The sequence below is a fragment of the Microchirus variegatus genome (assembly GCF_963457635.1).
Source record: "Microchirus variegatus genome assembly, chromosome: 10".
NCBI lineage: Eukaryota > Metazoa > Chordata > Actinopteri > Pleuronectiformes > Soleidae > Microchirus > Microchirus variegatus.
In genome coordinates this window covers 3,062,640-3,078,606 of record NC_139811.1, presented here as the reverse complement: position 1 = coordinate 3,078,606, position 15,967 = coordinate 3,062,640, and the positions used below count along the sequence as shown (strand labels likewise).

Sequence of the window (15,967 nt, the reverse complement as noted above, 5' to 3'; positions counted from 1 at the left end):
TAACTAAGTAACTTTTACTTAAAGTACATTTCAAATGAACTACTTTTTACTTCCACTTGAGTACATTTTCAGATGACTACTTTTACTTCTACTGGAGTAATATTTCATCAAAGTATTGGTACTTGTGGCTTTTACTTGAGTACAATATTTTTGTACTTAGAGTTGGACCCGTTCAAGAAAAGCGGGGAACATAGGACCTTTTATTGAAAGGTCCCCGATCGGGAACATGGGACCCCGCCAGGGGGGGCCGCAAAATAGTAGCATGCTAATGCAAAATAAATATGTGCTCGCAGTATAACACCATGTTCTGCGGTGAACTGTGTGAAAATGTCTCACCCACCATGATTAGGACAGGGGCCTCTTCACTCCCACCTCCCCGCTCCACACAGCACAGCTTCTGCTGATGAGCCGCTGCCTGCCTGGTGTAGCGTGAAAAATCAGTGAAAATTAAATGAATTACTCCAAAAAAACGTGAAAATCAAGGATGCACACCGTCGGGTCACGCTCAAAAACATATCCAAAGTCTTAGGGCGATCTGACTAACAGTCAGCGAAATATGCCCGTCACAGACACAACTTGCTTTATAGATAGATATGCAAAGAAATGTTTGTGACAGACGAAATAAAAAGAACAATAAAAAGATGAACGACTATAGCTCCACTATACATTATTAAATTTGTATTTATATCATTTGGCATCATTATGTTACATGTCATCACAATGATAACATGTTGTTTTCATGTATAATTTAACTTTTTTTTATTTTTTCAGTACCTCGCTTTCAGACTTTATTTTGCAACCCGGAAGTAGGACTGCTCGGCCTGGAGCGTTTGAGTATAATTGACGTAAAGGAGAGTTCACGTTTAGCATCGGCTCATTTCGACAAAGGAAAGCCGAGTGACGGCTGCTTCGAACCGCAGTCTGACAAATCACTGTTTCAACACATTATCAACTCTGCTTTGGTCAAAATAAACACTTCATTCACTAAATTAACGCCGTCGAAATGACTACTTTTTTCCTGACGAAGCTAGGTGGTTTTAGTAAGTGCGTCATTAGCTTTTCTTAATCAAATCGCTCATTGAGTACTCGCTAGCACCGCGAGCACACACAGAGTGCAGCCGTTGAATCATTTCCTCCCTGTCGTTGTTGATAACTTATAACTAATCTCACTAATTCTAAAGTTTAATCTCTAAAAACGGTGTAAAAACTGTTACTGTGTGCGTTTCGCTCACCTGTGAGTGACAGTGAAATGAGGCCGGAGTGGACAGAGGGAGGAGCTAAGCTACGCATGCAAATATCTCGACAACCCAATTGGTTGACTTGGGTGATTGACACCTGGATCAATCACAGTCGGGAGGAATCGAGGCGTGGCACCGCCGAAATACGAAGATAGTGTATCGAACGAAGAACACACACTCCGCTCTGAAAACGACTCTGTCTTTATGTAAACAAACAGGAAGTTGTTGATAACTTTGTTTTCCTACTGTGTGGCTGCTAGCTTGCTGGGGAAGTTAGCAGACGCACGGACGTGGACATAGGCTGTTTTGTTATATGCCTAAATAATTACTTTTAGCCGAATTTATTCCCGTCATTTTTAGTTTAATCTCTAAAAACGGTGTAAAAACTGTAACTGTGTGCGTTTCGCTCACCTGTGAGTGACAGTGAAATGAGGCCGGAGTGGACAGAGGGAGGAGCTAAGCTACGCATGCAAATATCTCGACAACCCAATTGGTTGACTTGGGTGATTGACACCTGGATCAATCACAGTCGGGGGGAATAGTATGGAGGCGTGACACCGCCGAAATCCGAAGATAGTGTATTGAACGAAGAACACACACTCCGCTCTGAAAACGACTCTGTCTTTATGTAAACAAACAGGAAGTTGTTGATAACTTTGTTTTCCTACTGTCTGGCTGCTAGCTTGCTGGGGAGGTTAGCAGACGCATGGACGTGGACATAGGCTGTTTTTGTTATATGCCTATATAATTACTTTTAGCCGAGTTTATTCCCGTCATTTTTAGTGTAATCTCTAAAAACGGTGTAAAAACTGTAACTGTGTGCGTTTCGCTCACCTTTGAGTGACAGTGAAATGACGCCGGAGTGGACAGAGGGAGGAGCTACGCATGCAAATATCTCGACAGTCGACAACCCAATTGGCTGACTTGGGTGATTGACACCTCGATCAGTCACAGTCGGAGGAACGGCCCAAATACGAAGATTGTATATCGAACGAAGAACCCACACTCCGCTCTAAAAACCACTCTGTCTTTATGTAAACAAACAGGAATTTGTCGATTCGTCTCAAAACAAACACAGAAACACAGGTGTTGACATTAGCAGCGCTTTCCCCCCCCCCAGCAGATTGATTTTGGGGGAGATTTTTGATAACGGAACAACCAAGGAAGGACATACTTTATGATTTTACGAACTTTGTTTACCTACTGTTTGGCTGCTAGCTTGCTGGGGAAGTTAGCAGACGCGCGGGCGTGGACATAGGCCGTTTTTGTTATATGCCTATGTTATTACTTATAGCCGAGTTTCTTCCCGTCATTTTAGCACGCTACGTGTTAGGATTGGTGCTACTTAGCACAGATCGCCTGTATTGCACGGCCAAGCGGGTTAAAATTGAAGTTTCACTCGCCTTGGGCTAAGTGTGTGTTGCTGCCATCTGGTGGTCAGGGTGAGTAATCACACCAGAGAGAGTGATCAGTGATCTGCAGGCAGAGAAACATCAGAGTTCAGAGTCCAGCTGTGAGGTTGTTTGCTGCCTGACTGATATTCTGATATTGGAGCAAACGTTTATTGATTGACTCGAGGTTGTCTCTGAGGTAACATGGAGCAGGTCAGCAAGCACCACTTCAAGTACAAGAACTTCAACTTCCTCAGCAAGCTCACGTCTGTGGAGTACCTGGATTCTCTCCAGAGCTTTGAGACACGAGACTCTGACATTTTCCTGGTCACTTATCCAAAGTCTGGTCAGTGGAACAGTTTAACTCTCACAGTTTTTCCTCCTCTTAGTTTTCTGTCACTTTAACAAACCAGAGCGTCTTCCTCCCCCTCCGTCCACAGGCACCATATGGACTCAGCAGGTCATCATCTCCATCTGCGAGCTCAGCGGCGGCCTGAACGAATATCCAAACAACTTTGAGCAGATGCCGTGGCTGGAATACGTCGAGGGGCGTCCAGATTACGCTCTGAGAGCCTCTCCGCGACTCTTCGCCTCTCACCTCACGCCCGTTTTCATGCCTCCAGGCCTGAAGAACAAGAAGGCAAAGGTCAGTGTTTTTTTTTTTTTACTGTTTAAAGCATTGGTTCTCAAAGTGCGGCCCGGGGGCCAATGGCGGCCCGCAGAAACATTTCTGGCGGCCCCGCAATGAATTACAGTTGATAGTTTTAATCCAGGAGCTACTAAGCTTGTTAAATGTTTATTGGACATTACTGGATACAGACCAATAAGTGTAAACAAAAATACTGGGTATTTACCTGGTTTCTATATGGTGAATTTTAGTGTATTATTGTGTTATAAGCTGGTAATAAGCAGGTAGCTACAGCCCCCAATTACTAGCTATTTACCCAGTAAATATATGGTAACAGAAATGTGTTACTTGGTATTAACCTGTAATTAGAAGGTAAGAACAATGGCCAAAATACTGGGGAATTACTCAGTAAATTATAAAGCGTCATTATATTAACGCTTAAATTACATTATATTAACGCTTATATTACTTAACGCTAAACTTCAGAACTGCAATCTGGTCATTAAAATGATTGCAAATGGGATTTCTTTCTGGGTTTTTTTCCTTTTTTTTTTCCTTTGGCGGCCCTCGGTCCAATGTTGGGTTCCTAAATTGGCCCTCAGGTATCAGCACTTTGAGAACCCCTGGTTTGAAGCTATACAAGTCGGGGGGGGGAAAATGTCCAATAAAGTTAGATATTAACCACATGTCAACTGACACTTGGCAATCAGAGACGGCGAACTTCACCCCGTTCATGACCCTGTATCAGATCATTCCCTCACGGCTGCTCGTCTCTTTTTCAGATCATCTACGTGATGAGGAACCCAAAGGACGTCGTCGTCTCCTATTATAGCTTCAGCAAAATCTTTGCCGACACGGACACTCCCGAGACCCTGGAGGGTTTTTTTGAGAAGTTCTTGGTGGGCAACGGTGAGATACGTCCACGCACCGTCAACCTAACGCTGCTTCATTCACAGATGAGACTGTAGATCAGGGATATTCAACTAACATTTCCAAGAGGGCCAGCTTTTCGGAAGGTGTTGCATGTACAGTAATAGATGCAAATGTTATACATTATTTAGCAGAGGTGGAAAAAGTACTAAAATATTGTACCAATACTTTGATGAAATATTACTCAAGTAGAAGTAAAAAGTAGTTCATTTGAAATGTACTTTAAGTAAAAGTTACTTAGTTACTTTGCGTGGGGTGTGAGGGTCGTAGAAATATGACGAGGTCTGAAATCCAAAACTATTTTGGAGCTCACGCGCCCGGCGCGACGCAGGATATTACGTCTGTGTCAACCTTCATACAACCTTTGGAGAACGTTCTCTAAGGGTTCCCAGAATGTTCCCCTAAAGTTCCTTTTTCACTGCTGGTGCTAATCACATCATTATTCGTCTGGTTCTGGCGTATATTTTCCCCCTGTAGGTCTTCATTGTGCCGAATTTTTATTTTTACTCACTAACACATAGGATTTATAAAGTAACCATGTACAATACTTGAGTCAATATACGTACTCAAGTAAAAATACAAAATCCTGATTTTAAATTGTACTTAAAAAATACACTAAAAGTATTCAATACAGCGATTTGAGTAAATGTATTTAGTTACTTTCCACCTCTGTTATTTAGCACTTATTTATTGAAATGGCTGCTAGTTTTGTGCAAAAAAGGTAAGTAACAAAAACCACCAACATTCAGGTACAATACAATTTGCGTTCAGTGCAAAAAGGTCACAGTTACAGTATCACCAACATTTGGGTACAACAGTCACAATTGGCTCTTACAACATTAGAGGTAACAATATAAACAACATTAGGGTGCAATGGCCACAAAAGGCTATTTCTGCAGAGGTGATTCTAGAGTCTGTAGGGGCCCGAGGCTAAAATTCCCAGGGGGCCCTTCCTTCCAACCAGTGTTTATCACCATTATGTTATAAATAATCTGACACCAACGAAAAATGTATGAGTTCAAAATATTTTTTTTTTCAAAATGAATGAAATAACATGGAAAAACCTTGTCATTAAAAAGTATGTGAAAATATAAATGTGAAGAACAATAAAATACTGTAAATAGCTTAAAAAAAAACAATATAAACTTAATAAAAAAAAAAATACATTAAAGAACCCACGTTATAAAACAATATAAATATATAGAACTATCAAATACTGTAAATATTCTATATTATCCTCTTCATTTTCCAACTTGCAGAACGATAACTTCACACAGGTTAAAGTGAGGTGGGGCCCCTTTAGGGGGGGTTTCCTACTGAGATGTCATTGTTGTTTAAGGGGGACGGGGAGGCGGCTGCTCACTGCACATTTCAGTAAAAACAGCCCTCAGGCCCCGAGTGTTGGGGGGCCCCCTATCAGCTCGGGGGCCCCAAGCAGTCCACAAGCTGCGCCTCTGCACGCCGTCACAGACACGGTTCTGGGACGGTTCTCCGCCGACAAACGTGTGTTTTTTGCGACTCTGGACCTTTTAACTCTTTAACTGTCATTATACACTCACGCAGTTGGAGCATCGTCATGGTTCGACCACGTCAGGGTGTGGAACTCGGCGAGAGACGAGTACAGCGTCCTCTTCCTGACCTACGAGGACATGATTCTGGTGAGGATTTCTTCAAATTCAAGGACACGTTTGTTGTCGTGGTTTCAGCCGAGGGTCTTTCTGCATGGAGTTAGCAACGTTCTCCGCAGGCGTGCATGGCTTCCTCCCACAGTCCACTCCCTTTCGCCCTACGTCACCTGGGATTGGGCCGAGCTCCCGGCGACCCTCATTTGGAGAATAAAGTGTTAGAAAACTGATAAATGTTTGTCAGAGTTGAACTTTCTGGTTTTTTAGGACCTGAAGGGGGCAGTGACGAAGATCTGCAGCTTCTTAGGGAGAAGCCTCAGCGACGCCGCCATCGATCAAGTCGTGGAAAAATCCACGTTCAAGACGATGAAGAAAGACTCGAAGGCGAATTACAAGTTCCTCCCACAGGACCGGCTCAGTGGAGACTTCATGCGCAAAGGTAACGAAACACATACACACACACACACGCGGATAAAAAGCTTCTGCGTGGAGGAGATCGAGTGTGTGAAGACAGTTTGTGGTTTCCGCTGCAGGTCAGATCGGTGACTGGAAGAACTTCTTCAGCGCTGCTCAGAGTGAAAGAGTCGATCAGCTGGTTCAGGAGAAGCTGGGTGATCTGTCTCTGAAGATCATCTACGAATAAACCGCCATTTTCCTGCGTTCACGCAGCCGCAAAATGCAAAAGTGACGTAAGTTTCTGTCGTAGCTGCCGTCAATAAACACGAAACACAACATTTTGGCCAATTTGTTTTCTTTATTGAAAGTCAAAAGGAGTTTAGTCGTTTCCACCGCACGTAACGATGCAGGCCGCCGTGGTCACTGGAGGCGACGCCACACTTCAGTTCTCTTCGTCTAAAACAAGATGAGGAAGAGGAAACGATAAGAGTTTGTAAAGGACAACAAGAGGATTATTGATACGATAGCAGCAACGTAAACATCACAATAGTGGGGCTAAACTTCATCGCGTTTTCAAGTTAAAGTAACTGGTGAATCTGACCTTCTTCCTCCTCGTCCTCTTCTTCCTCCTCGTCCTCCTCGTCCTCATCAGAGCTGAAGGTGCCGTCAGGCAGACTGTACACGCGAATCACTTGCTGTGGACGATTAAACGCAAACAAAGAATGAACGAATGTAACGTTGGGAGTCTGTGACTTCTTCTGGTGGTGGTTTGATGTCAGACATAAGCAGCAGGTGCTTCCGCTCACCTTGTTGGGGTCCTTGAGGATCAGGTACTTGCCCTCGTCCAGTTTGCGGCAGATGTCGATGACGCAGCGCAGGATCCCCCAGGCGTTCTCCATGCTCAGGTTGATCTGGCTGGCGAACTCGTTGGGCTTGAACTGCTGCGTGCCCAGGACGACGTGGCGAGCCGAGTCTTTCACGTGGTAACGAGACACGTACCTGCGGGACGAGACGCACGGGCACGGGGGTTCAGACGTCTGTGCGACTCAGGAAGCTCCGTTTGAATTTGTTGAGATTAGGACGTAAGATATTGTCGTGCGACGCTCACCCCAGTTTCAGGTACTCGGATCCGGCCAACATGGCACAGCAGGTCCAGCGGGCCAGTTTGTAGCTGTTGTTCTTCAGCTCGGTGGCCAGGACGGCTCCTCTCTGAGAGTCCAGCTTCTGACGCCAGTCCACGCCGTTACAATACTGAGGACGAGGCGAGAGGAAGAACAAATAAACAAAAACAGTGAAGGGTCTGTGTGGGGTTGTCTTCTTAAAAGACAGATTTAATGGCCGTAAAAAACGTTTAAACCGTGTATTTCTCAATACCCTAACTCCTAGACTGTTTGTGATATCTAGGAAACTCGAAAACTATGGACTGGCGATCCGTCCAGGGTGTGGCGTCGCCCCGCAAGACCCTCACGTGGAGGATGACAGTTCATCAGTCCATTGCAGCAATTCTTCAGCCATTAAATCAAAAATAAATCCAGGCGGCCCGATTCATTCACGACAGAGCAGGATTAAGCCCCTCCCACTTACCCTGGAGTCCCACTCGTTCAGGGTCTTGACGTTGATGAAGGACACTTCTCCGTTAGCTCCGGTCATGACTCCGTCGTGTTCACAGCGGACGATCAGGTCGATGTCCTCCCCGAGCTTCCAGTGACGGTATCTGAGACGCAAAGAAAACACATGACGTACATGACACGTCACACTTGCACAAAACTACGCTCAACATCGTTTTTAAATTGGTTTATTCAGGGATTGAAGCAAAAGTTTTCTAACACAGCATTCAAGTAAAATATATATGAATCTGTAATGTTTTAAGAGCAGTTCTTGGGAGTGGACAGTTTCGTCCATTTGGACTTAAGAGGGTGGTACATTGGCATACTTGGCGCAGAGTAAAGTAATAATTCTCAAGAGATTTCCACTTTATATGTGAGGCAGTAACTAAAACAGTGTAATCGCTGCAATCGAGATCGACATCACACAGCGAGTGTCGAGAAGATTTCCCAGAAAATCCACCGGAAAAACCTCGATTCTCCGGTGAACCGTCAGAGAGTTTGAGCGCGTACCTGTAGGCCACAGACGCCACCTCGCTCTTGTCCGTGTCCTCCTCCACAAACGGGTTGGAGGTGGGAAACTTGTATCTCTCTTGACCCTGAAGGAAAACCAAATATAAGGTGAAATAATCAGAGTTGGGAAGCCTAAGGGAAATTGGTAAACACCACGTGTCGTTTTCCTGGTGTTAAAAATGGAAGCCCCTACTGAAAATGGATTCATTACGACATCTTTTTTTAAAACCACAAAACATTGTGCAAAAAAGTAGGGCTAACCAAATTTGAATAAATAACTAATTTACGGTTGCGATATCAGAGGGAATCACTCATTTTTACATCATTATTCTCATTTTCATTCGGAAAAACGCATTTGAAACGACGACTGTGTGATATTTGTGCAGATCTGTGAGAAACAAAGACGTTCTGTCTGCACAGATCAAGACAATAATCCATGAAAAATTATATTATGACGCACGTTTTGGTTTGATTTGAAAATTGCAGTGCAATTGTTGCAATTACGATAAAATGTGGATTAATTATTCAGCCCTCGTGCCAAGGGAAGCTTAGGGTAAGTTACTTTGGTACCATTCCTATAGGAAACACATGCCGTACTGAACCAAAACAAGGAATTTGGGATTTATTTACGAAAAATATCCAGTAATTGGCAGTAAAATGAATAGAAAACGCTACAAATCCTTTTATCCGAGCGTGAACGTGTGTGTGGTCGTCTTACCATTCGTAAACACTGCTGGCTGAAGTTGTGGTTGATGTACGTGGCCTCCATGGCCAGGTTACGGGGGGAGTTGAAGGAGTTGCCCTCGTCCTGCGGCGGCTCGTTGGCCGTCTCGCTCACAGTGAGCAGATCTAAGGAAGGGAAACGGTCGCAGACGTTAGCGCTTCGTTTGTGTTTACGTAATATTTTATATTTCATTTGACTTTTGTTCCAATGACAAATATTTACATTATACATTTTCTAAAATGTCCCTGTCATGAGAAAAGAAAACCATGCCGTTCACGTTATGTGCTTCAAATCTGTTGTCGAGAGCTCAATTTTCCATTTTTTTTATATAGATGTAATTTTACTGAAGATCCAGCAGGTGGCAGTGTTGTGGAAGCCCATACTGAAAATGGAGTATTTTCTTATAACTGGTTGCGTTTTGTTTTGTTGGGACATTTTTGGTTTAGTTCTTTTTTTAAAACCACAAGAAATTGTGCAAAAAATGCAAAATGTTTCCAAAACAACTCTCCTCATGTAGTTCATGGAAAATATATAGTATATTTTGGGGTTTCATGCTTAAGTTTGTGCAACTCCGTTTGAGAAGCTGACATTTAAAGGGTTACAATGCAATAATTTTAGTTTAGTCATAGTTTTCAGGGCGTAAAAACATCCTCACTAAATCCTCACCAAAGTCAGAGTTGTCCCTCTTATCGAAGAACAGCTTGTTGCCCACTCTCTGCACGATGATGTCCCAGGAGTTCACCGAGCGGGTGCAGCACATCAAGGTGGCCAAGATGGCGTCGGTGGCAAACACGTTACCCTGAGTCTTAGCCAGCTGCAGAGAGAGAGAGCGAGAGAAAGGTACAAAAAAGAATGAAGGTTACGACTTAATACAGCCGTTAATCCTCACACACACCATGTGATTTTCAGATCCTGGAGAATTTAGTTTTAGGGAGAGAGAGACAGCGAGTCAGCGCTAGTAATGGCGAGTCCGTGTTTGTCCTGCGTAGGCTTGGTCTACGTACATCAAGCAATGCAGGGCGTGAAACAGTAGGTGGCGTCGTAAACAAAAAAGGGAGACGTTTTCACTTCTAGCACAAAATTCCCAAACATTCCCAAACGTTCAAGGATTTCGAGGACCCGTGGGAACCCTGGCAAGACACGTTTGTCTATCAACCCTTTCCGAGACCTGTGATTTGGCATGCGTTCTTCTCATTACCGTAACTCCTAGACCTTTTTGCGATATCTAGAAATGGCGATCTGTCCTGGGTGTGACCCTGACTTTCGCCCCAAAAGTCAGCCGAGATGAGGCGGATAAAGCAGTAGAAGATATGTGGACGGATACCGGAAAGCAGAGAAAGAGAGAGCTTTGCGCAGGACCTCGAGACGGCTATCCACGCTTTTATTAGCTCAAGACTGGACTATTGTAACGCGCTCCATGTTGGCCTTAGCCAGTCTTTAATCTCGCGTCTCCAACTCGCGCAGAACGCTGCGGCCCGATTTTTAACAGGCACGTCCAGGCGTGAACACATTACCCCCGTGCTGTCGTCACTCCACTGGCTTCCAGTTTGTTTTAGAATTGATTTTAAACTCTTATTGTTTGTTTTTTACGCCATTAACGGCCAGGCTCCCTCCTACCTGTCAGAGATTTTAACTGTTTGCGATCATGGCAGAGCCCTCCGTTCTTCTGGCCAGCTCCTGTTAGAGGTCCCGAGGTCCAGGCGTAAACAGTGGGGCGATCGCTCTTTTGCTGTCGCAGCTCCCAGGCTGTGGAACAGACTGCCCTCAGAGTCGCACCACTACTGACCTCAGTCTTTTTAAATCGAAGCTGAAGACACACTTTTTTAGATTGGCTTTTAACTCTGACTAGGGTAGTCCTGTTCTCAGGTGTACTTATTTTACCTGTTTTCTACTTTATGCACTTTTAGAAGGCCTCTAACACCCTGCAGCACTCGTAGCACTTTCTGTTTTTACATATTGTTTTTATGTATTATTTTATTGATTTTATGTAAAGCACTTTGGGTACCGTCTGGCTATTGTAAAGTGCTATACAAATAAAACTTGATTGATTGATTGATCGTCATTACTGTAGCCTAAACTTCAAGTGAACGACCTTTCAAACACAGACGAGATTCACCAGTTTTCACACATTTGTGACGTCAGCTTCTCAGTACTTTAACTCCTAAACTGCCAAATATCGAAAGTTATCTTGGAAAAAGGGGCAGAAGAACTCAAACCCAAACTAAATGCAGGCGGTTGATCACATAGAACCCCTCTGACCTTGCGGATGACGGGGTCATCGGTGGTGGTGACCGTGTGGAAGATCCTCTTGATGCTCTTCAGCTGCCTTTCGTTGCGGGTGGTGATTCGGTCGAACGCTTTATCGTAATACTCCAAGGCGCCGCAGCACTCGCTGGGGGAAAAAAAAACAAACAAACAATCGCTCATAAGCGTCTGTGCGTCGCATCAGAAACTGGTTTTGGAGGAAGCAGAAAAGGCAACGAGAACTTACATGTCGGCAGGATCGGCCACCTCCATGTACCTCATCTTCATCAGTCGGGGGAAGTCCATCTCCTCCTTCACCTCCCAATCGCTTCTGACCTCCACAGATGAGTCTCTGGGCTTTAACTGTGTCAGGGCAAACGGGGGGTTTGAATATGGAGGAAAAGAGATTTCGTTTTTAGAAGGCAGCCTGATGTCATTTCATATCGACATATAAAACAGTAGAAATCAAATCTATGCGACATGGCTTATAAATAATATGTGGATATTTTCAGTCTATATCCAGATATTGGAGATGTTTGTGTGTATAAATCTGTTTTGTGACAATACTAGGGCTGAACAATTAATCGGATTTTAACCAAAATCGCAATATGGCCTACTGCAATTTTCAAATCGCAGGAGGCACAATATTTGTTAAAGCTGAAATGTGTGTCAAAATATAATTTTAGATGAATAATCTTCTTGATATATACACATCATATTCTTCAGACTGCAGGGGACATCTTTGTCTGATCTGCACAAATATCACACAGTAAATCATGATGATGTCAAGATTTCCATTCCCTCTGAAACTTGCGAAGTCTGCGAATCATATCGCAAATCGCAATTCATGTTTAAATAATCGCAATTAGATATTTATTCAAAATCGTTCAGCCCGAGACAATTCACTGTCAATAAAATCTTCATATCTAATGTTTATGATCTGAATTACATGACTTCAAAATTACCTTTCATTTGCGATAATACCTGGTTTATTTCTTTGGCGTTTTAATGTTAATTGAAGGCCATTTAACGTGTGTTAGAAACGACCACAGTGACTATAAATGTGGTCAAATTCCACTATAACACAAATAATTAGGCTAACAATTAGTGTAATATTTAGTGTATTTCACTAACGTATACAATAAATATGATGATTTTAAATGCAGCAGCCTTTAAAACCATCACGATAAGACCATGACCAGATCTTTGCCCGTTCCTGACAGATTGAACAGCCTCCCACCTGAGACTTCTGGTCCCACTTCTGTCGGACACCAAACTGCTTCTGGAACTTCTTCTGGAGCCGCAGACGATCGCTGAGAAGAGGAAAAAGGTGGGTTTTTAAAAATCTGAGATCTTTGTGTGGAGTCCAGCAGATTAAAAATAAAAATTAAACAGTGGACGGGAGGCGGTTGTGGCAGAATCTCACCGCTCCTTCTGCTTGGCGCTCTTCGGCAGCGTCTGCATGTTGAACTGGGTCAGGTTCCTGCGGTCCTTGTCCCGACGCAGATTCCTCTGTTGAAACAATCGCGACCATGTTACCGAGTTTGGATTCAAGGTTTCTGACAATTTATAGATTTACGTCTGATTTTTCCGGCGGTGTTACAAGTTTCATACCTGAGCAAACCTCATGCGGTTCCTCTGGTACGCCGTCTTCTGGGTCTTGGCGGTGTCCACCAGCTGGAAGCTGGTCTCGTCCTCCTCGTGGAAGTAAGCGTACTGACTGCCGCCTCCGAACTGAGAGGAATACTTATCTGAAGACAAAAATACACAAACGCCACATTTACAAATCAACTTATATGAAGAAAGTTGAAGCCCCTTTTCCACCACAGTTACTTTTTGGCAAAACTTTGGCGCATTTCCACCAAAATTACCCGGGGAAATGCGTTCCCTCGACACCAAACTTTCAAAGAAAAGAAAAATCAACGCGAATACGGGACTTTTCAGATTACCAGGAATAACTTGAGAGGAAACACAGCTGTTAAGCACTTATTAATTTCGCTATCGGTCACTTGGCACAAAAGAAAATGATGTAGGACAAGTGGAGAAGTGGACGATGAGGCCCAGGCTCTTTTGAGTGTACTTGCCGAGGAGGAGGTTCCGTCTGCGGCGTTTTGATGTGTGTTGGAAATGCAAACCTCACAGATTAACGGGAGTTAATCACATTTTCTGTGAATCCTTATTCTGACTGGAGTATTTTCTAACTGTTAAATTTGAACCACATCTGCACAGGACCCCCATGCAAACACGGAACGGAATCGCGGAATAGAGCAGGGTACCATTTCACTATTCAGCTATGACGAAAAAATGTGCCGTTGAGTAAATAAAAACGTTGATTTGACAAAAACTGTGAGGAAATCTACAGACAATTTCGTCAACGAATAAAACTGCCAGAAATGCTTGTGCAGGACAAACCGAATTTTCACACGCATTTGCATTCATTTTCAAACAGTATAAAAAAATCTTTAAATTATATTAGGATCAAATAACACAACAATGCTGGGTTTAATTCCACGGTGTAAATAATCGTAATATCTGGATTTTTCATGTCACATGTGACCTTGTGACATCCCTAATAAATACACTGCATATGTATATATAGGATTATTTGTTCAGCTCTCTCACTCACTCGTGTATCTCTTGTCTTGGTAAGTTGCTCCAGTCCAGTCAGCGACCTGACAAAACACAACAAACCACACGTGAGTACGTAGTAGTAAGTAAGTGAAACTGGGCTGTTCCAAGTGTCTGATGGGAGAGAACAAACCTTTCCCAGACGGTCTCCTTTGCTGAACGGCTGGTAAGGCATGTCCTTGAACTTCTCGGGGACCGCACACGGACCCCATCCGGACGGGTTGTCCTGGATCACGGGGGCGAGGAACTTGGCCATGTTTCTGAGATCGGAGAGAAAAAGACTATCAGGAAAAAAACAAACAAAAAAAAAACAGGCGAGGCACTAAAAGAATTCTCAGACAGCAAAATAGATGAATGAGGAACAGGGTCTCAGGCAAAGATCAGCACTGCTCTCTTCAGCGAGGCCCTCTTATAAAAAGGCACCAATCAGCTTGCGCAGTGGGCTAGTCATCACTGACCCCAAAACATCCAACAACGACCTGGTACGACGTCACGGCTAACGAATGCCGCGTTACAGTTGTTGTCAGTATTCGCAATTTCCCAAGTCAAGCAGCGTTGAGCTTTGATTTCCAAGGGAGATAGGATTCCAAGATTTCTGTCACCATATAAACACGACTGCCACGCGGTTACCGTGAATAGCACTTTTCCTGGTGCAAAGATTCTATACACAAAGAAAACTGGCCAAATAATCAATAATATTGAGTAGGGGTGGATCAAAAAATCTATTTGGTGATATATCGCCATCCTTCCTCGTGGAATGCGATAATCAATACACCAGAGAAAATATCAATATTTTAATAAACAAATTAGAGTGCTATATAGTAAACCATGTCATTCCCACCCAATTCTAATAATAATAATACATTGGTAAAAAATGGTAAATAAAGAAGCTTTATTATCATTATACAAAACAGCTTATAGGTTGTTCTCTTATTAAAATAACCTATAAAATAATTCATATTCTACCACTTTATCCTAGATATAAGTGACTTTTTAGCAGCATTTGTCTGGTTTCTGACAAACGTTTACAAGCAATGTAAATTAGCAAGATTAACTAAATAATCATCGGATGTTTAAAAAACGAATCCATTTATTAATCCTTTTTGTTTCCTCACACTGTTGATTTTAACGGACCTGGGTGTAGCATTAATCTTGTGGATGTAGGTAAATGTAAGCATATGGTTATTTTTCAACCACAACTCAGCCAAATGAGTCGTCATTTCCACATAATGATTAACCAGAAGAACACAATAGTGCCAATAAACTCACAACGTTGACACATCTTTATTAAAATACCGAATAAATAAACTATTCTATCATCTAATGTAGCAGCTAGCAGCTAACAGTGGCTACGGCTAACAGTGGCTACGGCTACCAGGTGGCCGCACCTAGCTTTGATAAGCTAACGGAGCTAGCGTAGCTTAAACCGTCACAAACTCCGCGACATCAGGACGCAAAAACAACACACACACGAAACAAAACCGTGGGCTTTTTTTCACGCGTGTGTTCGTGTTCGTGTGCGAACTCACCGTCAACGACGTGACACCGAACACAGCTCTTTAATTCCGCCGGTTCTCACACAGCGGAAAACGGTGACACGGCGCCGGAGTTAAAGGAAGTGGAGGGCTGCCGTAAAGCACGACGAAGAGTGTTCTTCCTGCCGTGTTACGACAGCAGCTGTCGCAAATCTTCTTTTCTATGTTGGAAAAGAAGCGAACAAGAATCACGACAGCGTGTTTGTTATTAATTCAGTCAAGATGGAGGTTGTGTTTTTGCGTCCTTTATGTGATTTTTTGGTTGAAAAACCGCAGTTTAAATTCCTTCACCTGAGGGTTTTCAAACAAAAACATGTCCTATCTAATAGAGGAAGGAATTTTGATTAAAAAAATTAGAAAAGTATATTTACATACAAGGTATGAATCAAAGATATTAAAAAAAAAGAGAAATAAAACAATAAAACAGGATTAGGGCCACATGAAGAAACAATTATGGAATTTATTATTATTATTATTATTATTATTATTTTAAATACAACTGCCTTAATTG

The 15,967-nt window shown here is 43.0% G+C and overlaps 3 protein-coding genes across 6 annotated transcripts in view; 1 reads left to right on the top strand and 2 right to left on the bottom strand.

The window, feature by feature from the left end:
• Window positions 1–2,091, bottom strand: part of LOC310932829 (NLR family CARD domain-containing protein 3-like) — a 17,293-nt gene extending 15,202 nt beyond the window's left edge. For 2 of the 3 annotated variants that reach the window (XM_083896201.1, XM_083896203.1), the window contains exons 1-2: window positions 2,073–2,091; window positions 341–419 (exon numbers count right to left, since the gene is read on the bottom strand). The gene's annotated coding sequence lies outside the window, so the exon portion shown is untranslated. Of the gene's footprint in view, window positions 1–340; window positions 420–2,072 lie in introns of those variants that run through there. The other variant, XM_083896202.1, reaches the window with a different exon arrangement.
• Window positions 2,092–2,260: 169 nt separating this feature from the next.
• LOC310933283 (amine sulfotransferase-like) lies at window positions 2,261–6,493 on the top strand. 2 transcript variants are annotated; one of them, XM_083896727.1, is made up of 6 exons: window positions 2,261–2,975; window positions 3,070–3,275; window positions 4,040–4,166; window positions 5,751–5,845; window positions 6,080–6,251; window positions 6,346–6,493. In XM_083896727.1, exons 1-6 carry the CDS (start codon window positions 2,834–2,836, stop codon window positions 6,453–6,455), a joined length of 852 nt encoding a protein of 283 aa, XP_083752853.1. In that variant the 5' UTR covers window positions 2,261–2,833; the 3' UTR covers window positions 6,456–6,493. The 2 variants fall into 2 exon arrangements, with proteins under 2 accessions (XP_083752853.1, XP_083752854.1); XM_083896728.1 differs by having other exon boundaries at window positions 6,327–6,461.
• Window positions 6,494–6,548: 55 nt separating this feature from the next.
• On the bottom strand, window positions 6,549–15,584 carry eif3d (eukaryotic translation initiation factor 3, subunit D). Its single transcript, XM_083895792.1, has 16 exons — window positions 15,451–15,584; window positions 14,055–14,181; window positions 13,920–13,965; window positions 12,908–13,044; window positions 12,720–12,805; window positions 12,534–12,606; window positions 11,541–11,656; window positions 11,309–11,441; window positions 9,716–9,863; window positions 9,044–9,174; window positions 8,326–8,411; window positions 7,793–7,922; window positions 7,317–7,459; window positions 7,015–7,207; window positions 6,810–6,903; window positions 6,549–6,664 (listed from the first exon to the last, which is right to left on the bottom strand). The coding sequence occupies exons 2-16, from the start codon at window positions 14,175–14,177 to the stop codon at window positions 6,651–6,653; spliced, it is 1,653 nt and encodes a 550-aa protein (XP_083751918.1). The 5' UTR covers window positions 14,178–14,181; window positions 15,451–15,584; the 3' UTR covers window positions 6,549–6,650.
• Window positions 15,585–15,967: the final 383 nt, after the last annotated feature.